This window comes from Zosterops lateralis (assembly GCF_965231275.1).
Source record: "Zosterops lateralis genome assembly, chromosome: Z".
NCBI classification, from domain to species: domain Eukaryota; kingdom Metazoa; phylum Chordata; class Aves; order Passeriformes; family Zosteropidae; genus Zosterops; species Zosterops lateralis.
Genome location: NC_139800.1, coordinates 822,172 through 849,056, shown reverse-complemented (window position 1 = coordinate 849,056; position 26,885 = coordinate 822,172). Strand labels below are relative to the sequence as shown.

Sequence of the window (26,885 nt, the reverse complement as noted above, 5' to 3'; positions counted from 1 at the left end):
AGGAGCAGGGGAAAAACGTGGGGAGAAAACAGGAGCAAGTGAGGTGAGAGAGAGGAGAGGGGATGGGCCAAGAGGGTAAGAGAGGAGGGTAAGAGAGGTAAGGGAAGAGAGGTGAGGGAAGAGGGGTGAGAGGGACAGAGAAGAGGGTAGGAGAGCCAGGAGAAGAGAGCCATCACCTTGTCACAATCCATTCTATCTCTTTTTGTGTTGAATATTCTAATTTACAGTGACCAATCCGTGCGAGATACAAAACCTACAGACTTTGCATGCAGCCCATGAGAACTGCTACATCACCATGTCATTTTATATTCTAAACTCTATAGACTCCTTTCTTATGCCCTTGTTCCCCGATGTCTTTGCCAAGGTGGAAAGGCAACATTCCTGACTTTTGTTTTCCTGTCTTCAGCTCATCACCATCTTCCTGCCTGCCATGATCACATCCCAAAACTGGCTTTCATTTCTATTTCACTCACAGGTTTTACATCTGCAGTATTTCTTACCAGACAATCATATCCATCAGTCCTTCCTGTCCCATCTTTCCCAACATCCCAGACTTGGACAAAAATAGCAAGGAGACCGAACATATTGCAATCTTGTGAAACACCCAGTTTAAAATTAGGCTCGGGCTTTGTTTTGGCAGGGATTTTGCTTGTTTGCTTATTTCTCCCCCTAAAATTTTCACCTCTTTGGGCGATCTGTAAGTGCTGCCTCACATACAGTGATGAATGAGTACTCTCTGACTAAACCTAAGAGTTATCTACAATCATGGAACACTGTTTTGGCCAGGTAAAATTGTGGTAAAATTGTTTTCATTGGAAACTCAGAGGCATCAATAAAAACACTATGATGACATGCACATTATTTAAATCAGGAACCGTGTCTTTTTGCAAAGTAACATAGAAAAGACACTTATTCTGGTCTCCAACCCTGGAGCTAACCAACCACTCAGTCTAAAATGGAAAGCAGTTGGACTCCAGAGCCCATCTGGAGTGACACGTAAATAAACACACGCCGGGTTTCTGTGCAGGGGGTACAGCCAGCAGCAGGAGGGGAAAGGGGCTCACCGTGATCTCCAGCAGAAAATCAGGTTTATTAGGGAGTGAAAGCACTGAAATGGCTGCAGCCTCCCCCTCTGAGAGCTGCTCACTGTGATGCTTGGGATCCACACCAGACCGGGATGCTCAGAGCCCCGTCCCACCTGTCCCTCGATGCTTCCCTAAGAATAGGTTGTTCTATAGGTTCTTCCCTAAGAATAGGTTGTTTTATAGGTTCTTCCCTAAGAACAGGTTGTTCTATAGTTTGCTCCCTAAGACTGGGCTGGGATTCCCCGCAGGAAATCATGTTTATTAGGGGGTGAAAGCACTGAAATGACTGCAGCCTCCCCCTCTGAGAGCTGCTCACCGTGGTGCCTGTGTTCCCCACCAGAACGGGATGCCCAGAGCCCCATCCCGCCTGTCCCTCAGTGTTTCCCTAAGAATAGGTTGTTCTATAGGTTCTTCCCTAGGAATAGGTTGTTTTATAGGTTGCTCCCTAAGATTAGGCTGGGATCCCCAGCAGTAAATCAGGTTTATTAGGGGGTGAAAGCATTGAAATGTCTGTAGCCTCCCCCTGTGAGAGCTGCTCACTGCGGTGCCTGTGTTCCCCACCAGACCAGGATGCTCAGAGCCCCATCCTGCCTGTCCCTTGATGTTTCCAGGGACAGGACATCCGTCACCTCCCTGGGCAGCCTGGGCCAGCCCCATTGGAAAATTTGCCACCCTCATTGTAATTTGCCTCAATAAATTTACCGTCCTCAGCATAAAAAGCCTTTTCCTTCTATCTAGGCTGAATTTCACCTGGGCAGCCCATCCCAGGATTTCTCACCCCATCCTTGTCTGCCCAGCAGATCAGAGCCCACCCATGACCTGGGGTCAGACTGCCCTGAAAAGAGGCTGCAGATCACAAAAAGAGGAAGTAAAATGTAAATTAAAAAGCAGCAAAAGACAAATCTGTTAACCTGCAATAACAGTCTTTGACAAAGGACTTTGTCACTCAGCAGGAGAGTGGGGTGTTCCCATGTGAGCTGGTCTCAGGGCACACACTGGTGCCCAAAAAGGCTAAATGAAAAATTTTATACACTTTAAAACAGAATTAAATTACCAGTCAGAAAAAAAAAATTGAGTGAGAAAAAAAATTAGAAACAGTGTAAACATACCTAGCTATGTTGTTGCTCTAAAGAAGTAAAAGGAGCAGGAGAGCCGTAATATCTTTTAGTGGGATTGGTGTAATAAAAGACATTATTTTTCTTCACAAGCCTTGCCTTGGGGCACCTTTACTGCCTGGCTCCTGCCTCAGCCTGATGTAAATGTGAAGAGTCAGTGGGGTCACCCCTCTGCATCAGGCTTAGCCTGACTGTGTCAGAGTGAACAATCCACATCACTTTTTAAACAGAAATAAAGAGCAGAAGGCAACGAGACCGGTTGTTATCAAACCACAGAAACCTCCCTCTGAGGGATGGCTTGTTCTGCTAGCCCGAAACTGCAAAACTTTCTGAGATTGGAGCGAGATAAAAGCCAATATCACTGCTGAAATAATGATTTGTTCTGTTTTAGCTGTGTGCACACAGCTGCATTATCAGTGAATTCATGGGAGTGACAGTGTAGCACCACGGAAGGAATGAAAGGACAGATCTGGGCAACTAGAACAGAGATTATTTTGGTTTGTTTATTTATTTGCATCAAGGATCAGTGATAGAAAAAACAGGACCACAGGATCCAGCACTGGTGACATTACTTTAAATAAGATATTTGAAAACACTAAAAATGTTATAGAAAGGAGAGACAAAACAATCTCAAGGATGGGGAACAAAAACTTTCTGTCCACTTTATCAGGTATTAAGTGGTAACGACAACTATGGTTTGTCACAAGAAAAACGGAGGAAAAAAGAAAGTTCTCTTCAGCAAAGAGACAAAAAAACCAAGCACAACATGACCAGAAGTCTAGGAAAACTAGTCTAAAGATAAATAGAACACAGTTTTAGGAAAGCGATTTAATAAACCACCTCGATGTGATTGCAGAAAACTACCTTCAAACAGTAAATTATGATTTTTGGAGATGCAGTTTTAATTCAGCACAAACCCCTGGCTCCCTCTGGAAAGGAACTCTGGTAAACTGCAGTAGCCTGTGCACACAGGAAATGTGGAGTGATAGTGGAATAGTCATCTGCCACACTGAAAATTCCTGAATGAATTCTCACCCTGCAGTGGGCGAGCTGTGACACTGTGGGGACAGCTCCAGCACAGCCAGCAGGGATGGCCTGAGCTGTGACACGGTGGGGACAGCTCCAGCACAGCCAGCAGGGATGGCCTGAGCTGTGACACTGTGGGGACAGCTCCAGCACAGCCAGCAGGGATGGCCTGAGCTGTGACACTGCGGGGACAGCTCCAGCACAGCCAGCAGGGATGGCCTGAGCTGTGACACTGTGGGGACAGCTCCAGCAGGGATGGCCTGAGCTGTGACACTGTGGGGACAGCTCCAGCACAGCCAGCAGGGATGGCCTGAGCTGTGACACTGCGGGGACAGCTCCAGCACAGCCAGCAGGGATAGCCTGAGCTGTGACACCCATGGGGACAGCTCCAGCACAGCCAGCAGGGATGGCCTGAGCTGTGACACTGCGGGGACAGCTCCAGCACAGCCAGCAGGGATGGCCTGAGCTGTGACACTCCTGGGGACAGCTCCAGCAGAGATGGCCTGAGCTGTGACACTGTGGGGACAGTTCCAGCACAGCCAGCAGGGATGGCCTGAGCTGTGACACTGTGGGGACAGCTCCAGCACAGCCAGCAGGGATGGCCTGAGCTGTGACACTGTGGGGACAGCTCCAGCACAGCCAGCAGGGATGGCCTGAGCTGTGACACCCATGGGGACAGCTCCAGCACAGCCAGCAGGGATGGCCTGAGCTGTGACACTCCTGGGGACAGCTCCAGCACAGCCAGCAGGGATGGCCTGAGCTGTGACACTCCTGGGGACAGCTCCAGCAGGGATGGCCTGAGCTGTGACACTGTGGGGACAGCCCCAGCACGGCCAGCAGGAATGGCCTGAGCTGTGACACTGTGGGGACAGCCCCAGCACAGCCAGCAGGGATGGCCTGAGCTGTGACACTGTGGGGACAGCTCCAGCAGGGATGGCAGTTCCAGGAGCTGTGACACTGTGGGGACAGCTCCAGCACAGCCAGCAGGGATGGCCTGAGCTGTGACACCCATGGGGACAGCTCCAGCACAGCCAGCAGGGATGGCCTGAGCTGTGACACTCCTGGGGACAGCTCCAGCACAGCCAGCAGGGATGGCCTGAGCTGTGACACTCCTGGGGACAGCTCCAGCACAGCCAGCAGGGATGGCAGCTCCAGGAGCTGTGACACTCCTGGGGACAGCCCCAGCACAGCCAGCAGGGATGGCCTGAGCTGTGACACTGTGGGGACAGCCCCAGCAGGGATGGCCTGAGCTGTGACACTGTGGGGACAGCTCCAGCAGGGATGGCAGTTCCAGGAGCTGTGACACCCATGGGGACAGCTCCAGCAGGGATGGCAGCTCCAGGCTGGCTCCCTCTGCAGAGCCCAGGAGCTCCAAGGGCTCACGGTTCTCCTCTTGGCAACAACAAGGCAGCAACATTCCTTGTGCCAGAAGAAACTCCTCTGAGTGAGCACCAAATACGGTGATAAAAGCCCTGCGGAGGAAGGAGGAACAGCTGCTCCTCTGGTTCTGCAGCACAGGCAGCGCCACAGAGACTCACAAACAGAGATACCGAGGGGCTGGAGCGTGTCCAGGGCAGGGAATTGAGCTGGGGAAGGGTCTGGAGCCCCAGGAGAGGCTGAGGGAGCTGGGGAAGGGGCTGGAGCCCCAGGAGAGGCTGAGGGAGCTGGAGAAGGGTCTGGAGCCCCAGGAGAGGCTGAGGGAGCTGGGGAAGGGTCTGGAGCCCCAGGAGAGGCTGAGGGAGCTGGAGAAGGGTCTGGAGCCCCAGGAGGGGCTGAGGGAGCTGGGGAAGGGGCTGGAGCCCCAGGAGGGGCTGAGGGAGCTGGGGAAGGGGCTGGAGCCCCAGGAGGGGCTGAGGGAGCTGGGGAAGGGTCTGGAGCCCCAGGAGGGGCTGAGGGAGCTGGGGAAGGGTCTGGAGCCCCAGGAGAGGCTGAGGGAGCTGGGGAAGGGTCTGGAGCCCCAGGAGGGGCTGAGGGAGCTGGGAAGGGGCTGAGCCTGGAGAAAAGGAGGCTCAGGGGGGACCTTGTGGCTCTGCACAAGCCCCTGACAGGAGGGGACAGCCAGGGGGGTCGGGCTGTGCTCCCAGGGAACAGGGACAGGAGGAGAGGGAACGGCCTCAGGCTGGGCCAGGAGAGGCTCAGGGTGGATACCAGGGGGAATTTCCACATGGAAAGGTTTGTCCAGCCCTGGCACAGCTGCCCAGGGCAGTGGTGAGGCCCCATCCCCTGGGACATGTGTATGTGGTGATGTCTTGGGAAGGCTGACCTGGAACAGAGACTGGACAGAGCTACAGGATAAAGTAGCTATTTATTGAAAGGCCTTTAGGATATGCCTTGGGCAGGACAGGGCATGGCCAGGGCTACACCCAAGGTGGACACAAAATGGTCACAAAAAGGACAAACAGTCATGAGTTTTCACACTTTTATAAGTTTTGGTCCATTTGCACATTGGGTTTAATTGTCCAATTATAACTTCAGGTTGTGAGGTCCCATCCTGCTTGTTCCTCCCTCCAGCCGCCCTTGTTTGTGCTTTTGGGCCGGAGAGTTGTCTTTGGCCTCCAACAACAAAAGGATTTGTTTTGTCTCCCTACTCTGTGCAGAGCTGAGTGACACTAAATGTGAGGCTCAGAACTGCACCCCTGGGCATCACAGAATGTGAAATACACAAAAGATAAAACTTAAGGCACTTAGTGGCACTCGTGGACAGGGGTCAGTGCTGGGGGAACACTCAGACTTGAGTGTCTGAGGGTTTTTCCAACCCAATGATTCAGTGATTCCATGCCCTCCATGGCAGATGGGGCTGTGTTGAGACACCAAGCATGGACCAGACCTTCTCCCCACAGTGACTTGTGCCTTGGAAAAGGTTTGGAGCCTGGATTTGGGAACAAACCACACCGGGCTGTTGTGAGAACAGGCTGGAGGGCTGTGGCCTCTGTCTGGAAATGAGAACGCTCCCTCCCACCAAAACCCGCAGCCGGGCCGTGCTGCCCTGGCAGATTGCAGCCCCCGGGGGGCAGGTTTTCCTCTGCTGTGACTAATTACAGCTCAGCCCTCCAGGCAGCCCTCCTTTCACAACAAAGCGTGTTTCAGCCGGGCCTCAGCTGCTCATTAGGTGATCCCCGGGAATATCCTCCCCCGGCAAGGGTTTACAGCAGAAGGGATTTGTGCAATTCGGGTACCAAGCCAGGCCTTTTTAAATGCCTCCAATTTGGGGCTATTTTTAGCCTGGCACGAAGTCATGACCTTGCAGGTTATTTTCGCAACCTCCTTTGTTTATAGGTGCGGAGCAGCATTATTCAGAGACGTTTCAAAGCCTTGCCACAGTCATGCTGATGGGAGAGGGGGGAGAGGGGGGAAAAGCAGCTGAATGTGCTCTTCGTGACAGGCTTCAAAATCATAATTAGGAGAGGGGGTTTTGATTAAGCAGGTTTACATATCTGACACCGTTACTATAGTGACTCTCTGCTTCTTTTAACTGCTCAGTGCTCCTTCAAACGTCAAACTGTTTAAATCGTGTTGGGTGCCGGTGGCACAGAGTTAAAATTCTTACTTAATAGATGCTCTTGTTAAAATAAAAAATTCTCTTTTTCACTGAGAGCAGGCAGGGTGAGATGGGATACTGGGGAGGAATTCCTGGCTGTGAGGGTGGTGAGCTCCTGGCACAGGTTTTCCAGACAAGCTGTGGCTCCCCTGGATCCCTGGCAGTGTCCAAGGAAAAGCTGCACAGCATTTGGAGCACCCTGGGACAGAGGAAGGTGTCCCTGCCCATGGATGAGCTTTGCAGTCCTTTCCAACCTAAACCATTCCAGGATTCTGTGATTAACAGTCTCAAACTCTGCAACATCAGAAAACATCTGAGTTTGGGCTGGAGAGGAGGCAGATAGATGAAGGCTGGGATGGGCTGAGCTGTCTGTTTCACACCCTTGTACTTCCCCTCTCTGAACACTGGAGGCTGAGCTGGGGACGGGTATGACTCCCACTGTCAGGACAAACAGCCAAGTGTTATTGTGGAAAAGTGATGTGTTTTTCCTTTTCTCCTGCAATTCCAGTGCTGACCTGCAGTATTAGCTGCCTCCATGACTTCTGCCAAGCCTTGTGTTTGAGACCCAGGGATCCCTGCAGGCTATGAGGCAGCAGACCAGGCAGGGGTTACCTCAGTGCTGTGGCTCTGCATGTTTTGGGGAGCCCTATTCCATGCAGGGCATCCAGCACGGTGACCCTGGACACCCGGAGCAGCTTCCATGGTGCTTCAAGGAACTCTGTGAGGTGACCCCATTTCCCTGCCAACGCTCTCTGCTCCTTCCTCCTGCTTTGGCTTTCCCCTTCAGCCTCCTCCCCAGCGGGATGTCCCTGGGTCGCCCAGTCCTGTGTGCCACAGGGCACTCACAGCCCCCTCATCCCTTATGGACCCAGACTCTTCATGGATCCAGACTCCTCATGGACCCATCATCCCTCATGGATCCAGACTCCTCATGGACCCCAGCTCCTCAAGCCCCACCATCCCTCATGGACCTCAGTTCCTCACAGCCCCACCATCCCTCATGGATCCAGACTCCTCATGGACCCCAGCTCCTCACAGCCCCACCATCCCTCAAGGATCCAGACTCCTCATGGATCCAGACTCCTCATGGACCCCAGCTCCTCACAGCCCCATCCCCGCACAGACCTCCATCTTCTTATGGCTTCCAACCTCTCATGGATCCTGTCCCAGTCTTATTCCCCATCCTCTTGCATTCCCTATTCCCTCACATCCCCGTCCCCTAACATTCTCCATTCCCATTCTCCATCCCCTCATCTCCCTCATTCCAATTCCCCATTCCCACTCCCCATCCCCTCATCTTCCACATCTCCTCACATTCCCCATCTCCTCACATTCTCCATTCCCATTCCCCATCCCCTCCCATTCCCATTTTTATTCCCCATTCCCTTTCCCCATTCCCCTTCCCCATCCCCTCACATTCCCATCCATTCACATTCCCCATTCCCCTTCCCATTCCCATTCTCCTTCCCATTTCCCTTCCCATTCCCCATTCCCATTCCCCTTCCCATTTCCCTTCCCATTCCCCACCCCCTCACACTCCCATCCCATCACATTCCCTATCCCCCATTCCCTATTCCCATTCCCCATTCTCTACTCCCTATTCCCATTCCCTCTTCCCATTCCCTATTCCCTGTTCCCCATCCCTTCACAGTCCCATCCAATCACATTCCCCCTTCCCTTTCCCATTCCCCATCCCATTCCCCACTCTCATATCCATTGCCATTCCCCATTCCCATTCCCCATTCCCACACACTCCCATCCCATCACATTCCCTATCCCCCATTCCCTATTCCCATTCCCCATTCTCTACTCCCTATTCCCATTCCCTCTTCCCATTCCCTATTCCCTGTTCCCCATCCCTTCACACTCCCATCCAATCACATTCCCCCTTCCCTTTCCCATTCCCCATCCCATTCCCCACTCTCATATCCATTGCCATTCCCCATTCCCATTCCCCATTCCCGCACACTCCCATCCAATCACATTCCGCATTCCCATCCCTTCACACTCCCATTCCCATCCCCTCACATTCCCCATCCCCTCCCATTCCCAATCCCCTCCCATTCCCATTCCCATCCCCTCACACTCTCCTCCCCTCACATTCCCATTCCCATCCCCATCCCCTCCCATTCCCCATCCTCTCACACTCACATTCCCATTCCCATTCCCATTCCCCTTTCCCATTCCCATCCCCTCCCATTCCCCATCCCCTCCCATTCCCCATCCCCTCCCATTCCCCATTCCCTCACATTCCCTCACATTCCCTCACATTCTCTCACACTCACATTCCCCATTCCCCATCCCCTCACATTCCCATTCCCTCACACTCCCAATCCCCTCCTATTCCTCATCCCCTCACACTGCCATTCCCATTCCCCATCCCCTCACATTCTCAATCCCTTCACATTCCCATCCCCTCACATTCCCAATTCCCATTCCCTCACACTCCCATCCCCTCACATTCCCCATTCCCTTATGTGATATAACACCTCACATTCTCATTCCCTCATACTCCCCATCCCCTCACATTCCCCATTCCCATTCCTTCACACTCTCATCCCCTCACATTCCCCATTTCCATTCCCATTCCCTCACACTCCCATCCCCTCACATTCCCCATTCCCATTCCCTCACACTCCCATCCCCTCACACTCCCCATTCCCATTCCCCCACATTCCCATCCCCTCACATTCCCGTGCCCTCACACTCTCATCCCCTCACGTTCCCCATCCCCCACACCCCATTCCTTAGCCCCGCCCCTCTTCCCGCCCCTCCACGCTGATTGGCTGTCGGCGCTGTCCTAATTAACCTCCGACAGACCCCCTCCGCGCCTGTCCCGCTTTCCCCTCTGTGGGGGCGGGACAAAGCGTTCATTGGCCAAACGCTACGTCGCCTGCGAGGGGGTCCTTCCCTTCTATTGGCTGCGCTATCTGTCAATCACAGGCAGCACCCGCCTCCCGGGGTGACCATCCCCGGCGCCGAGATGTTGGCTCCATTCAGTGGCGGGCTCCGCGTTGGACGCTGCTTGGGCGGGCCGGCGCTGCTCTCGCTCAGTAAGAACAGGTCCACGGCCGGCATCACTCAGCGGTCAGCAGCCTTACGAGGAGGTAGATCCCGTTCTGGTAACAATTATCCAACTGCGGCGGCGCACCGCAAGGCCTCTCTCTCTATATGTATACACCCGTGTCTACTACGGGCCGTCCTGAGGGGGCTGGAGGCCGCCCGGGCGCGGGGAGGGAGCGGAGCCCGCCCGGGATGCTCCGTGTCCCCGGAGGGGGGTAGAACCGAAACAGCAGCACGGTGTGCCAGGCCCCGAGGCTCGGCCTGCGGCGGGGGCCCTGCCAGGAGCCGGGGGAGGCAGCCCGGGCCGTGTTTACCCCGCTCAGTTCGGTGACAGATGGAGCCGCCCCAGGCCTCGGGCAGCGCCCAGCCCCTCCCCGGGCCCCACCTGCCCTCAACTTCCCCGGCCGTGCAGAGTGAAAGTTGGGGAGCAGCTGCCGAGGCCTTTGGAGGCAGCAGGAAGCGCCGCCTTGGCACTTTTAGAGTTCAGTGCTTGGGTTTGGCCTCCTGGTTCAAAGAAAAGTGGCCGTGTGGATGACACGCTGGCTCCACGCCCCCGCTAAAAAAAACCCACTAAACGGTGTTGCCTGAGCAACCCAAGTGTTGTGTCATGGCGAGGATCTCATGGTTAATAGGAAAAGAAGCGAGCAAACTTACAAATTTACTCTCTCTGTGGTGGAGAGTTGGTGAAAAAGGACAGCCTCGCAGCCGAGCGAGATCAAACCCACCAAAAATGTCGCTTTATTTGGTATTTTTGTGTTGATAATTCCAAAAAAGTAGCAGACATCAAAGGGAGGGTTTTCTGCACCTGTAATTCACATACGGGCAAATGAAAAAGCTGGACAGAATGTGCAGCTCTGCAAGTGTCCCCTGTGTGTGTGTGTGTGTGTGCAGCCAGCAGTGTCTAATGCCTTATTAGACACGATAAGACCTGTAGAAATTTAACCCGAGCCTGTATTTTAAAACAAACTGTGCCTTACAGTCGCAGGAGGAAAGTTCTGATAATCCCGTGCTGGGCGGCTTGTGAGTCAGCAGCTTGAGAGCAAGGCAGGATTTTGGAGGTTTTTTTCTCCTGCAGACTAAGACAACAGCAGCTGTCAAAGTGCGTGGGAGCCTGCCGTGGTTGAGGGAGTACTAATTGAGTTTTCATCTCAATTAGTGGTGCCAGCACCTCCACTGCAGCAGAGGCAGCACTGGCAGCTCGTGGTGCATGGAGGGATCCTCAAACTATTCTGTAATTTAAGTGGGGTGTTTCTTTTTGAGGCCCTGAGTGGTCAAAGTGAGATTTGTAAGAGGTTGGAAGGTTCATACCTCACCTGACTGAGCTACCAGGAGCTTGGGTTCTCCGTGCTCAGTGCTGAGCTGTTTTTCCAAGGAAGAACTCCTGTTTGTGAGGGCAGCAGTTGTTGGGAACACCCTTGTCCACCTCTCAGTTTGAATCCAAAAAATATCTGTGTGTGTGAGTTGAGCAGCCCTGGCACAGGGCTGAGTACCAGTTTCTCCAGAACAGAGTGTGAGTACCTCTCTGCTTATTTCTGGAGTGTTTCTGAAGGGTTTTAGGATAAGGACTTTCTCCTTACCTTTACCAGCAGCACCCTTTCTAGTCACACAAATGGAAATAAATCAAGAATGCCAATGTATTTTGTCAGACTTGGCCAAAAAAATCCTGCTGCTGCTGTTTCCACAGTAAAAGATAATGGACTTTCTTGTGCTTAAGGATCAGAATATATAGGACAGGTTTGTTAATGTATAAAAGTACAGCTCCCTTGGCTGGTAGGAGCTGCTACCAACCAAAACTCCCAATACCAATTCAGCCCTACTTTCTCCTTGTGCTGCAGGAAGGCCGATCATACTGTAAATTACAGTAATTGACGAATACTCTTTTCAGGAAGGTGTTCTGAAACAATTCTCATCTGATTTCACTCAAATGTGCTTTGTTTAGTGACTGTTTCCAGCTTCAAATGGTGAATTAACTCAGTACTCAGGTGCTCCACACCCAACTTTTCTGCCTGTTGAACCGGCTGCCTCAGAATAAAAAAGGGAAGAAAAGTAATTCCAATATGCTAAAGACCTGCTTCCAAAATAACCTGCCTGCCTGCCTTGCCAAACACTTAATTAGTAATTTCTGCCCACGACTGTTCCTTTTAATCTGCAGATCTCAAGGTGCCTTAGAAATGCCCTTTGAAGTGGTGGCCCAGGAGTTTGCTGGAGGGAACCTGGAGTAGTTTTGCCACTGTTTCCTGCTCACTTTTCCTCAGCAGCAGCAGCAGCATCTGGTCAGCTCAGGGAGGCAGAGGTGCTGTGTAGAACCATATCCCCCATCCTCAGCCCTCTGCTCCTTCCTCCTGGGATGCTCCTGTTCTGGAATGAAGAGACTGCTTGGCCTGCTGAGGGGTGGTGGGTGCAGGGAGAGCTGCTTTCTTTAGGTAGAAGTCTCGTGGGGAAGACACACTTACAGCCAGCGCCGGCCTAATGTAATAATTTTAGACTGCTTTATCATTGCTGAGGTGATGAAGCCAGCCAGTGCGTGCCTGGTTTGTGTCATGCCTGGGTGGGCCAGGCTGGGCTGTTTATTACTGGGAGAAAAAAAAGAGAATAGAGTGTGTTGTGCATCCACAGCAGACCTGAGGTGGTGCAGGCTCACCAGAGGAATTGCTGTGGGGACACAGGAGAAAATCTCAGTTGGTTTAGAAATACTTGAGGCCTAAAAGATTGGAAATTGCTATGGGGACATTGGAGAAAATCTATGTTGGTTTAGAAAGGGCTGAGGCCTAAAAGATTGGAAATTGCTATGGGGACATGGGAGAAAATCTATGTTGGTTTAGAAATATTTGAGACCTAAAAGATTGGAAATTGCTATGGGGACATGGGAGAAAATCTCTGTTGGTTTAGAAATATTTGAGGCCTAAAAGATTGGAAATTGCTATGGGGACATGGGAGAAAATCTCTCCTATGGCTTAGAAATATTTGAGGCCTAAAAGATGGGAAATTCCGTGGGCCCTTGTGGCCTTGAGTTAATGATTTCATCTTGTCAATGAAAAAAAGGCTCCTCAACACTGGGCAGTTTCTGTGCATGAAAAAAAAGGCTGGAACAAATCACTGACACAGGATTTCAGGAGCACTGGAGATGCATTTATGCTTCCCCACCCTTCCAAGTGAAGGAAGGCAGAGTGCAGAGTCATGCAGGACAAGTTTCTGTGCACTGACAGACACTCCCTGGCACTGGGGAGATCCACAGGTCAGGGCAGCCTGGGCAGTAATTGAAGCTGGCCTTGCTTTAATTGACCAATTTTCTGATTCTGCCTTTTCAGAGCGTGATGAACCTTTCCCTTAGAAGTGGGTTTTGCCATTTAACAAATCCATAATTGGAGCAGCAGAACATTTGCTCCCAGATAAGGGCACTTGTGCATATTGGTAATCAGTTTGACCTGGCCAGATGCCTCCTGATAAGGCACAGCAGGGATCTGTCCTCTGGTGTGCTGAAGGATTTAATCCCCTTAAATTGTGGCACAGCAAGTCAAAAATTGCCTCAGTCTGGAGGAGCACCACAGCCTTGTTTAGTTCTCACCATTGTCAGGCTCTGGGGAGAGAACAGAGATCCTGGTTGTGCTGACACATGTTTGGGCAGTTTATTCCTCATTCTATTCTGCTTCTTTCTTGCTGGTTCCTCCTCAGGGGACCTTGCACAACCTCAGCCCTCTGTGTGTGTTCTCACATCGTGGCAAGTGCTGCCCTTTCCTCAGTTCACATCCCTTCCCCACGGAGATGCTGCCAGGGCTGGAGCCCCTCTGCTCTGGAGCCAGCCTGGGACACCTGGGGCTCTTCACCTGCACAAGAGAAGGCTCCAGGCAGAGCTCACAGCCCCTGCCAGGGCCTCAAGGGGCTCCAGGAGAGCTGCACAGGCACTGGGGACAAGGCCTGCAGGGACAGGACACAGGCAGTGGCTTCCCAGGGCCAGAGGGCAGGGCCAGATGGGATGTGGGGCAGGAATTGGTGGCTGTGAGGGTGGGGAGGCCCTGGCACAGGGTGCCCAGAGCAGCTGTGGCTGCCCCTGGATCCCTGGCAGTGTCCAAGCCCAGGCTGGACAGGGCTTGGAGCAGCCTGGGACAGTGGAAGGTGTCCCTGCCCATGGCAGGAGGTGACACTGGATGGGCTTTGAGGTCCCTTCCCACCCAAACCACTCCGGGATTCTCTGTCAGCCTCTACTGCCAAAATTCTCTCTTCTTTTAAACCACCGCCCTCCCAAGCCTGGCTTCTCTCCTACAAAACCATCCTAAACCGCTTTAAACCTCCCCAGACATCAGCACTCCCCAGATCCAGCCCTTCCATCTCCCTCAGACCGGGTGGTGGTTTGGGGACCTTTCCCCAGAGCTGTTTTTGCAGCCCCCCATAAACAAGTGCTCCCCAAGGCAGTGTGACCCACAGATATGAGGTGTGTGTCCCTTTGTCCCTCCCCAGGAGTGCAGGGACAGGGCTGGAGGCTGGCAGGGCTGGGATGGGTCACACAGGGCCGTGGCAGCCCTGCAGAGCAATGTGGACAGCCATGGGAAAGGATTTCCTGCTCTCTGGGGTCAGGGTTAAGCCGGGTTTTGGAGGAGAGCCCTTGCTAAACCACAGTCAAAAATCCAAGACAAAAGGAGCTGGAGGAGATGGGCAGGATGGGAGAGGAAACAGAAACAGGGAACAATTAGAAGAGCAGGGGAGGGAGAGCTCAGGGCTGAGCGACCAGTCAGGTTTTGTGCTGGATATAAATTACCTGGGATCATATCTCTAGGATCTAAACAGAGGGCTCAGTGGAAAATGAAACTTGATTCTCCTCCTTTTATGAATCTGAGATAACTCGTCGAGAGAATTATTTTAGGTGCTGGTGTGACACCTTGGAGAGGAGCAAATCTCCTCTCTCACACACCAGAGAAGAAAGCCAGATTTCTATCGCTCCTCTGAAAAGCCTTTTTCCCCTCTGCCTCCTTGATTAGAATTAATTGATCAAGTTCTAGTGAATCCGGGCCACAATCTTGTTTGGTTCTTAATTGCAACAACGTAATTTTCATTTAATTAGAGAAAGGCCAGGTGTAGTGTTTGTCTCACTTTTTAACTCCTTGTTTAAGGTATTTGCTGGTGGCAGGTGGCAGCCACGGTGTCACCAGGCTGGTGGGGCTGTGGGATGGGGTTTGCTGTGACACTGCAGTCACAGACCATTTTTGGCCTCCCCTGCTCGGGGGAAATGGACCTGCAACCATGTGGTGATGGCAGGTGAGCAGCCAGAGCTAAAACCAGTCAAAGCTGAATTGGGTGACCCCAAAGGCAGCACAAAATTAACATGTTCTGCAGCACAGAATTAATTTCCCTTGTCTGATCCTGATTTCCTGGCAGGCCAGCTGTGCTCACTCCACCACGAGCAGGTTTGGGGAGGAACGAGCACGTTAGAGGCAACATTTGTTTGTGGTGCTGGCAAGGCTTCCTGTCCCACTCCACACAGCGAATTTATGGTCTTTACCCCAAAACAAATAAACACAGGAGGCTCGAGTGGAAATTTTGTCATTCATAGGCCTAACCAAACAAGTAAAGGTTGAGGGAAAGGGATGCTTCTGAATGCAGGGCAGCTTCCCTCTGCACTTCACAGCAAGTAGAAGAGAAACTCAGGCTTAACCAATAATGAAAAATATTAAATGTTTGCATTTTTTTTTTAATCCTTGTAAAGATTTTCAAGAAAATCCTCAGATTGTAACTCGCAAGACCAGTCTGCCATCTTAAAAGCTGATTATGTGCAAATTCGATTACAGAAAGGTCTTCTAAAGTATTCAGGCGATGATTTAGATAATGAAGTTTTGTCCCTTAATTCAATTTTGTCTCCCATCTGGAAGAAATTAAAAATCCAAGCCATGCATCATTTCTTTCCTTAAAAATGTCTCGTGGCCTGCTTTGCTGTCCCTGGCTGTCTGGGCTGGGGGGTGATGTGTCCCCTCTCCTGGTCCCTGCCTGTCCTCACTGGGGTGTCCCCTCCCCGTGTCACCACACAGACCATGGTCCTCCTTAGGTCCTGCTGTGCTTCCCCTTCTCTCTCTGTCTCACTGAAATTACCTCTGGGAGATGAGTCCACTGCACATTCTCTGCTGCCTTACGCAAGCACGTGATAAATGGTAATTTCTTCTGCAAAGAGCTTGTGATCAATAATGGAGTAAAACGAGTTCAAGAGTTGCTAAGGCCTGTCAGGATTGGAACTGGAGTTATACTAACAATTACAACAAATTTCCCTCTTCTTTCCAGGAAACATCCTTTAGTTAAAAGGACGTATTCTGTCTGAAAATAACCTTTCTATTTTTAAAGTTTGGAATAGTAAAAATCTAAGTAATAGTAAAAATCTAAGCCTGGAATCCGCAGCTCAGTGGCAGTTTTGGCCATTTTAATTCCACCTTTCGTTGTAGCATGGTTTTAAAACACGGACAGACACAGTTTCTCTCCCACGCTGTCCAGGCCAGGGAGATTTCATTGTTGGAAAGGTCTGGAGGATCTCAGTGGGGATTCTTTGGCTGCACCTGCCCGGGCTGTCCTGTCCTGGCTGGCATTTGCTGCGGTCACCACGGACAGTTAAAATTGCCGCTGGCCTTTCTGCCCCGCCGTGAGGGTGTAAGGCAACACCCAGGGAGAGCTGGCTGCCCGCACGTCCTGCCAGCTCCCCTCAGGGTCCCTGCGTGTTCCCTCCACTCTGTACTCTGAGCATTCCACACCCTTCCTTCTCTCTCCTCCCCATGGCCCCACGGGGCGGGTTTGGGTTATCACTTCGTGGTGTTAAAAGGAGAGTCTCACGCTGCCTATACTTCTCTGGATGTACAGAGCAGTCCTGCGGGTTCTGCTGCTGGCTCTGCGAGGTGTCTGAGCGTTCCCTTTGCCTTTCCAGGTGCTCCAGGAGAAGGGAGGATGCTGTCCCGACTGCGCACGGCCACGGCGCCCGGCACGGTGGTGCGGCAGAACCTGCACACCAAGGAGAAGGGCAAGCCGCTCATGCTGAACCCGCGCACCAACAAGGTGGGTGCCCTCTCCTCCCCTCCCCACGTGTCTTGTCTTATCTGCAGCTGCTCACAGGTGTGTTGGGAAAAATGACGCAGGAAAAGCTTACAGATGCGATTGGCCAGAAGGACTAAAAGTATAAAATCTGTGAGGGAAACAGAAATGAAAGCCAGCTTTGAGATGTAGGCATGGCTGGCAGGAAGATGGATGGAGTGATAACAAACAGTGGGATGCTAAGGGACCCAACAGTGCTCTCCCTCTCCACCCTGCCAAGGTGTCAGGGAAAAGGTAGAGAAGAAAAGTAGTCTTTAGAGTTTAGAATATAGGGTGATGTGGTAATATAGTAGTTTTCATAGGCTGCGTGCAGTTTGTAGGTTTTGTATCTCGCGCCTGTTGGTAAATGAGAATATTTAACATATAAGAAGATATAATGTATTGTAACAAGGTCCTCACTCTCTTCTTACCCTCTGACCAAACTGCTCTTACCTCTCCTATCTTACCTTTCCTCTCTTACCTTACCTCTCTTACCTGCCCTATCCCTTTTTACCTACCCCACCTCTCTTACCTTACCTCTTTTACCTTGCCCCTCTTATCTTCTTACCTACCCCATCTCTCTTACCTCTTTTACCTTACCCCTCTTATCTTACCTTTTACCTACCCCATCCCTCTTACCTTACCTCTTACCTGCCCCATCCCTCTTGCCTCTTTTACTTTACCCTCTTATCTTACCTCTTACCTACCCCATCTCTTTTACCTTACCTCTTACCTTACCTCTAACCTACCCCACCTCTCTTACCTCTCTTAGTTTACCTCTTACCTACCCCATCTCTTTTACCTTACCCCTTACCTACCTCACCTCTCTTACTTCTTTTACTTTACCCTCTTATCTTACCTACCCCATCCCTCTTACCTTACCTCTTACCTGCCCCATCCCTCTTGCCTCTTTTACCTTACCCCTCTTATCTTACCTCTTACCTGCCCCATCCCTCTTACCTCTTTTACCTTACCTCTTACCTACCCCATCTCTCTTACCTTACCTCTTTTACCTTACCCCTCTTATCTTACCTCTTACCTACCCCATCTCTCTTACTTCTTTTACCTTACCCCTTATCTTACCTCTTACCTACCCCATCTCTCTTACCTTACCCCTCTTATCTTACCTCTTACCTACCCCATCCCTCTTACCTTACCTCTCTTGCCTTGCCTCTCTTTCCTGGCCCACTCACCTTATCTCACTTACCCCTGCCACCTCTCTTACCTCTCACCCTCTCTCCCTTTCTCTCTCCTTGGGACTTCCTTTCAGCCCAGGCTGGTGGCTGAAGGCAAAGCCCTTTTTACCCACGAGCCTTGCGATAAACCCACGTGTTCTCTCAAGAGTGTCTCAGGTGTGCCGAGTTCCCTCTCCCTGCCGTCCACAGATGTTCCTGCACAGTGAACCTTGTCCCTTGTCCCTTGTGCTGGGGCAGAGCCAGAGCAGGGTGGTGGAGGTGGGGAGCAGTTCCTGGGGCACCTGCAGGGCCAAGGCTCCCTCAGCAGAGAGAGGGTCTGACTGACCAACTTTAAGGGTGTGCAGAAGTGAATTTTGAGCTCAGCCTGCTGCTCACAGAAAATGTCTTAGCCCTCTCTGTCCTAGCCCTGGCCCTTTCTGGGAAGACTGAGGGTTGGGACTCCCTGTGCAGATTCTGAAAGAGCATCTAAAAATAAACCTTGATGGGAGCTAACTGGGAGGGACAGATATCATGTCAGTTCCATGCATTGAGGCAGACTTACAGGAAAGTGGCGTTTTGTTTCCTTCACAAAATTGTTCCCTATTACCACAAGCCCATCCTCAGCCTCTGAATTTGTTTATTTTCCTGCTGGAGTTGCAGTGGCCTTCACAAATCTTGAAGCCATTAATGTGTGAGTTAAAACTGGTAGGAAATCAGATGAGGGCTTTTGGTGGTGATCCAAGATGTCTGAAGTGGTCAAGAAAGGTGGCAAATCAGACAGGGCATTTCCTGAGCAGTGGAGCTGCTTTTCCCTTTCCCCTTGCACAGCAGAGTGCAAGATCCCTCAGTCCTGCAGGAATCCATCTCCTTAAAGAGAGGGAGAGAGAACTGTGGAAGGTAGAGACTGGCTGACTGCAAAACTGAAATTGAAATTGCTGTGTCAGGGAGGAGAAAAGAGTAAGTTGGTGTGGTTTGTCCAGATCAGATTATCTCGAGACTTTCTGAACTCCAAAGACTTTGACATGCCAGTGGAAATTACTTCAACCCCTGTAAGCTTTTCCAAATGCTGATTATGCAACAGTATTCAGAAATGAGAACAATAGGTCATTTCTTACTGTTTTTATAGTGATAATATCCTTCCTTTTTTTCTTTTTAACCCTGGAATTCACTGCTGGACTGAGCACAATGCAATTTTTTTGTTGAGGAGCAGAAGGGACTAGGGAGCTTCTAGTTAATGGCAATTGAATTTTTTTTTTAATGTTTTAATGTCTCCAAGAAGTTACAGTTGTGAGAGGGAGCCCCACTCTGCATTAGTTTGTCTCTGCTGTATCAGCCTGTCCCTCCTGCTGTTGGAATGGATCAGCTCACTGAGTGATACTGCTGGATGCAATATCTCTGTGGAAATGCATTTTAGATATTCAGCAAAGACATAAATTATTTATTAAACACTCTGAGTACTTTACCCCTTGTGCCTCACATGTATAGATAGATATATATATTATCTACGTACAGAAAGAGATAAAGGGTGCTATCTCTTGCTTTCAGCTTGTTGAGATTATCATGTTTTACTTGATTACATTTAATTTTTACATCCTCTATCAACTCTGCAGAACGTTTGGTCTCCCCTAAGGCATGTGTCCCTAAAACAAGAGCTGCAGAAGGACAGCATCAGGGGCAGAACCCAGCCCTCACCCTTGTGCAGATTACCCTGTTGCTCTTTGACACTGGATAGGTTTTTTCTTATAATTTTTTTCTTTTCTTTTCTTGCCCAGGCTTGCCTGTCTCTTGCAGGTGGACACCACAGCTGCCCCAGCTGGTTTGGGGTTTTTGTGTCTGCAGGGCAGATTTCAGGTGTTCATTTGGGGTTTTGTGTCGGCAGGGCAGATTTCAGGTGTTCATTTGGGGGTTTGTGTGTACAGGGCATATTTCAAGTATCCATTGTCAGGGGGGCTGGTTTGGGGTTTTGTATCTGCAGGGCAGATTTCAGGTGTTCATTGTCAGGGTGGCTGGTTTGGGTTTTTGTGTGTGGAGGGCAGATTTCAGGTGTTCATGGTCAGGGAGGCTGGTTTGGGGTTTTGTGTCTGCAGGGCAGATTTCAGGTGTTCATTTGGGGTTTTGTGTCTGCAGGGCAGATTTCAGGTGTTCATTTGGGGTTTTGTGTCTGCAGGGCAGATTTCAGGTGTTCGTTTGGGTTTTTGTGTCTGCAGGGCAGATTTCAGGTGTTCATTTGGGTTTTTGTGTCTGCAGGGCAGATTTCAGGTGTTCATTTGGGTTTTTGTGTCTGCAGGGCAGATTTCAGGTGTTCATTTGGGGTTTTGTGTCTGCAGGGCAGATTTCAGGTGTTCATTTGGGTTTTTGTGTCTGCAGGGCAGATTTCAGGTGTTCATTGTCAGGGAGCTGGTTTGGGTTTTTGTGTCTGCAGGGAGAATTTCAGGTGTTCATTGTCAGGGGGCTGGTTTGGGGTTTTGTGTCTGCAGGGAGAATTTCAGGTGTTCATTTGGGGTTTTGTGTCTGCAGGGCAGATTTCAGGTGTTCATTTGGGTTTTGTGTCTGCAGGGCAGATTTCAGGTGTTCATTTGGGGTTTTGTGTCTGCAGGGCAGATTTCAGGTGTTCATTTGGGGTTTTGTGTCTGCAGGGCAGATTTCAGGTGTTCATTTGGGTTTTTGTGTCTGCAGGGCAGATTTCAGGTGTTCGTTTGGGTTTTTGTGTCTGCAGGGCAGATTTCAGGTGTTCATTTGGGTTTTTGTGTCTGCAGGGCAGATTTCAGGTGTTCATTTGGGTTTTGTGTCTGCAGGGCAGATTTCAGGTGTTCATTTGGGGTTTTGTGTCTGCAGGGCAGATTTCAGGTGTTCATTTGGGGTTTTGTGTCTGCAGGGCAGATTTCAGGTGTTCATTTGGATTTTTGTTTCTGCAGGGCAGATTTCAGGTGTTCATTGTCAGGGAGCTGGTTTGGGTTTTTGTGTCTGCAGGGAGAATTTCAGGTGTTCATTTGGGGTTTGTGTCTGCAGGGCAGATTTCAGGTGTTCGTTTGGGTTTTTGTGTCTGCAGGGCAGATTTCAGGTGTTCATTTGGGTTTTTGTGTCTGCAGGGCAGATTTCAGGTGTTCATTTGGGTTTTTGTGTCTGCAGGGCAGATTTCAGGTGTTCATTTGGGTTTTTGTGTCTGCAGGGAGAATTTCAGGTGTTCATTTGGGGTTTTGTGTCTGCAGGGCAGATTTCAGGTGTTCGTTTGGGTTTTTGTGTCTGCAGGGCAGATTTCAGGTGTTCATTTGGGTTTTTGTGTGTGCAGGGCAGATTTCAGGCGTTCATTTGGGTTTTGTGTGTGCAGGGCAGATTTCAGGTGTTCATTGTCAGGGGCCTGGTTTGGGTTTTTGTGTCTGCAGGGCAGATTTCAGGTGTTCATTGTCAGGAGGGCTGGTTTGGGTTTTTGTGTCTGCAGGGCAGATTTCAGGTGTTCATTGTCAGGATGCCTGGAGGAGGCAGTGAGCTCTCTGGCCATGCTCTCATGCTGCAGCCAGGCTATTGCAGAGCCTGCTCTGACTGTTGCTGGCATCCTCATCTGCTCAGAGTCCTCTGTGATGTGTGATTTCTGCTCCCTGACAGGGATTCAAATTGCAGTTAATTGGCTGCAGGACATTGTATTCTGCTGGAGGCCCCTGCTGTGCCCAGGCAGCATTTTAAGCTTTGCTGGATGCTTAGGAAACTGTGAGGACAATCTCACTGGTTTAGTGCTGGCAATTAATTAAATTGCTAATTGATACTGTGTAGTCTTTCAGATGGGCCAGAGTTTGTTCTTCCATCATAGAACAGGTGATGCAGGAGGACAAGGCCCCTGATTTTGGTGATACCAAAATCTTCTGCCACATGGAGTGCCATCAGAGTGTCCTTGTCTCCACTGGAAATGCCTGGCCTGTAATGTTATCTGTGTGTTTGCTTTCCGTGGCTTGCAGAAAATTCCAGACTCTGAATAATTGGTGACACGTCCTGTACTTTAGTTGGTGATTTTGGTTGTGGCAGCTGTTGTTCTTGTGGAGAAGTGTGTGATTGTATCCTGCACGGTGGATTCCATTACCCCTTTTCCTGTGACTCCGTTTCTCAGGATTGTTAGTTGGGTTGTCACAGAATCCCCGAGGTTGGAAAAGCCCTCTCAGACCACAGAGTCCAAGCTGTCACCTGATCCCCACCTTGTCACCAGCCCAGAGCACTCAGTGCCACTCCTGTCCTTCCTTGGACGCCTCCCTGGGCAGCCCCTTCCAGTCTTTCCATCCTTTCTGTGGGAAATCCCTTCTCTAGTCCAAAAACTCCTCCTGCACTGTCAGTGCCTCCCAAATCTTTGGCTTCAGCTGGTATCTTTAGGGTTTATACGTGCACATTTTTGTGTGTGTGTAGGTGCCTGGAAATGGCAATGGACATGTGCATGGAAACACCTGATTAATGTTGAAGAAACGTTCACTGGTGGCAGGTTAATAATACCAGAGGAATTTTACCAGTGTCTCATCTTTTATACAGGTGGTCGTGTTTTGCTCACAGTTTCATCTGTGTTCATTCACAGCTTTTTCAGAATTAGTTTCATGCACGGCTTCCAGAGTACTTTTAGAAACTGCGATAAATTTATCTTTGTGTAAAGAGACAATTTTCTTAGCAAATTGGAACATGACCTCACTGACCTGTGTGAAATACCCTAAAGTATATTTCCAATTCAGAACGAAAAATGGACAGAAAAAAAGAGAACCAAAGTCAAAGCTGTTTGGACAAAGTAAAACAATTCTCTTTTGGGACAAGAGAATGTAAAGCGAGGATTGTATGAGCTTGAAGATGTAAAAGCAGGTACTCCTTTCCACTGCCCTTTCTCAGCACGCTGCTTTTGACACATTTCATTTATTTTAATATGTTTTAGATTTAGGCTTAGCCAGCTGGGTTATGGAATACTCAGTGCCCCCCATGCCTTCCTGGGGAAACCAGGATAAACAGGATGTGGGGAGGGAACGGTGATTGTCTCGTTGATAAGAAATGCGGTGCCTGAAAGGCTGCTATCAGTTTCTGATCAGTCAGGGAGAAAGACCCGAGCAGGCAGGAAACTGACAGAAAAAACCGTGCACACACCCCCGGCCCTGAAGTCCCCCTGCAGTTCTGGTTTGCACAGGAAGGATTCCTGGATGGAGTTTGCTTGGCCACGCACCTGCAGGTTTTATCAGCTTCCTTGTGTGCTTTCCAGAGAAATTACATCTGGGGACACGGGGCTGTTTAATCTGTAACCAGCTGGGAAAGGAGGTGGGAGGGGATCAAACCTCGTTACCTGAGATCAGGTGTTCTGCTCAGGACCTGGGGTGGAGGGAGGAAGGGCTCTCCCTTGGGTTTTTCATTGTGGGATTAATGCCCTGAAAGCAGAACAGGAGCAGGCACATCTGCTCAGCTGGAAAAACAGCAGTTTAAGGAGATGCCCCCGGGGCGTTCAGGGATGCCATTTCAATCATCGTGCTGGTGATTTGCAGAGTGCAGCTCTGCTGTAACCGTGGAAAATGCACCCGGGAGAGGCTGGGCTGCTTCCCTGGCAGTGAGTGGAGGCTCTCTGCTCCTCCTGCTCCTGGCTTTTCCCCTTTCCTGCAGGGCAGTGCTCTCAGCTGCGCCCACATCTTTATCAAACTAGCAAACTGTGGGCTGGCTGAGTGTGGGTGATCAACCAGAGGGGTTCACATCTGGTTCCACCCTTGCAGAGGAGGTCCAGGAGTTGGTGTCACCTTTTCCTGCAGAGGGATGGAGGTGTTCAAAGGGCTGGAATGTGATGGAGATCCAGTTTTTGTCACAGTGCACTGCCAGGCTGTGTCAGCCACACCCGCCAGGGTACAGACCGTGCTGCTCCTGGGAGAATAAAGGTGGAGAATTGAGTTTAAAAATCAAGGAGGAAAGAAGTCAGGAGAGATTTTCGTCTTCTGACCTTGTTCTCATAAACTTTTAATCTCCGGTAGAGATAGCAAAGACACCTTTGATTCTTATGAATGAGCTTTATTAATCTGCAGTGGGGGCATCTTGTGCAATAGTGAACTTTGTGTTTAGCCCAAGGGAGCAAAGTCAAGAGAAGCAGCCCACAACGCAACATAAAATCTACTTTATTTTCAAGATGTTTATGATGCTGCTTCAAAGGCTCTGCTACACTGCTGCATCTGTTCTAACAGTCATTGGGAGTCACAAGGAAATAATTTTTTAAACCTTTTCTGAAGCAGAGTAACTAATTTTCCCGACAGCAGCCCGTTCAGATATAAACTGCATATACATCTTTGTCAGGAACCCTGGATAGGATTTTTGCTGTATATTGGAGCATTTATGGAGCATTTATGTATATTGGAGCATTTATGGCTGGTTAAAAGTACACTCTCTTTTATATATATGGCTGCAAGACTGCGGGCGGGGAAGACTTATCACCACTGCCACTTCTCTGCTCGGAAACCTCTCAGAATCCCTTTCTCAGTGGTGCCATAAAAATCCTGCCTGCAGCATCCAGGCTGCTCACAGCTAGAATTGGTATTTATAGCAGCACTGGCTTTGTCTGATGGAGACCAGTTGCTGCGAGGTCCCAGAGACAGAGTTTGAGGATTAAAGTTGGTGGTGGTTCAGTGTGAGCTTGAAATGCTGTCAGCATTTCACTCCAGCAGCGTTTTTCATTCCCCCTCCCAGCAGAGCGTTGGTTTTGTTGCAGTGGGTTTGTCCGTGGAGTGTTAATTAATTAATCAATCTGCAAGCTTTGAGGTGTGCTTTGAGTTTCCTCCTGGATGTGCTCCCTGCTCTGTCCTGTTTGTTCTGAGCTGTGAGGAGGATCAAGGAGAATAATGGAGTGAAAGTCCTTTGGGGAAAGGACACCTGGCCTGCAGAAAGGGATCCCTGCTGCTTAAGCCAGGGCTGCAGGAGTATTAAAGCACTTAATCCCCGGGAAAACCAGAGGGAGTTTGGCTTTAAGTGCCGCCTCTGAGGACACCAGGCTGCGTGGGCTGAATGCCTCCTGCTGTCCTGGGGCTGGCTCCATCCTGCCCAGCCCTGCCGGGGCACAGGAGGCCTGGGAGAGTGCTGAGTGTGTGATCCTGCAGCTCCCAGCTCCATCCTGCACGGGCAATCCCAAATCCAGATCTAAATCCGAATCCCAAACAAGCTCATGGTCGTGGACAAAGATACAGTGAGTGTTAGAAGGACTCAGGGGGTTTTATCTCACAGCTCTGGACCAAACTTGTCCTGTTCCAGTTGGAGCAAGGGCTGAGTTTCTGCGTGCAGAAATTCTGATGTCATTCTGATTCCTGGTTTAGGCCTAGGCCGCAATTAAAGCGCCTTTCAATGCGGTGAGGTGTAATTGTCATGTGAATCAACAGCTGAAAGTACTTAGTGTCACTGAAAAATTCGCCCTGTTTGATGTCACTGTAACCCCAGAGACACTGAACACCCGGGTTTCCTACAGACAGGAAAGAAAGTGAACTCTTTTGTCCTTCTTCCTCTTTAAGCACTGTAAATATTTTGGCATCATTTTTGTTTTTGTGGTGTCTAAAGTAACAGTCAACACACTGCAGTTGTTTACCAGCTGTGCTCGGCCTTGTGGCCTAAAAATCACTTTCACTGCAAGCACAGTTGGTGTTGGGGAAGGACAGCTTTTTAAAGGTATTTAACTGTATTTAAAAATTTAAAAGGTATTTAACTGTATTTAAAAGTTATTAAACTGCTGATGGCAGCAGGCTGGGGGTTGTTGAGGAAGAGAGCTGAGAGATTTTTGTGTGGAACTTGCATTTCTGCTCAAAAAGCATATATATTTCTTGTGAGGTATTGCAGAAGTGAAACTAGTCCTTTGCAACCTTACAAAAACCCTCTGTGGCACCCAGAGCGTGTTTCCCTGGGTTTTTCTCTGGTGTCAGTGCTGTTTACATGGTTATGTGGAATTGTTGGATTATTCAGATCAGTTTCTTGGAAAAAATACCACTTAAGTGGCTAAAGTGACTGCTACACCCCAACAAAAAAAAAAAAAAAAAAAAAAAAAAAATATATATATATATATATATATATATATATATATATATATATATATCAACCCCCCAAAAAGCAGTGGCAAGGTTGAAAACTTGAAGAACGAGCTGTCATCTGAAATTTATTTGTATTTAGTACTGGAAGAATACTGGAGGATAACAATTAGATTGGGAAGGAAAACAGTGGTTTGCAAATGACTTCTGAGTACTTGTAGAAAACCTCTACTGTCCTAACAGTAAAAGGTTAAATTGAAATCAGTATTTAGTATCAAATGTATTACGTGAAAGGTTTTCACACATGAAAATAAAAACAGAGAAAAATAAATTTATTTTAGGGTTAAATACTTGGAGTTTTTCTGCAAAGAGGCAAAACACTGAAGTTTTTTGGGGTTGTGTTTTTTTTCTTGGTTTCTAACTTTCAGGTATTTATTTTATTACCACAGAGCATAGTGCAGGATCAGTACAGGAAAGCAGGTGGAGTCAATGTAGTAGCTTCAGTCAATGTAGTGAAAACACTGATGTGGGATCTAATTCCCAAATAACAGGACAGGACTGCTGGAGACATTCCTGGAGCTTTTTTATTGCAGCATCAGCCCCAGGACAGAGAGAGACAATTGAAAGATGGCAACAGCTCAGCCCTGCCAACAGCAGCCAGAATTCTCTCTGTCACACAGCCTTTGGAAAGTTTTCTATCCAAGAGCAAATTGTTAAGAGCTCACAGGCATCTGCATAAACCAATCATTAAAACTACACCTGTACTTCATATCTAACAATAGGTGCTTGTCTCATGTTTCTTGTTACTCAGGGATTTTTTATCCTTTTCTGTAAACACAGAGCCTCATTATTAA

General features: G+C 49.7%; 1 protein-coding gene across 1 annotated transcript in view; it reads left to right on the top strand.

The window, feature by feature from the left end:
- Positions 1 to 9,747: 9,747 nt before the first annotated feature.
- ME2 (malic enzyme 2) overlaps positions 9,748 to 26,885 on the top strand; it is a gene marked incomplete at its 5' end in the record, with an annotated part of 49,004 nt that continues 31,866 nt past the window's right edge. Inside the window, 2 exons of the mRNA XM_083882825.1 lie at positions 9,748 to 9,871; positions 16,723 to 16,850. Coding sequence (XP_083738951.1) covers positions 9,748 to 9,871; positions 16,723 to 16,850 — 252 coding nt within the window. The remainder of the gene's footprint in view (positions 9,872 to 16,722; positions 16,851 to 26,885) is intronic.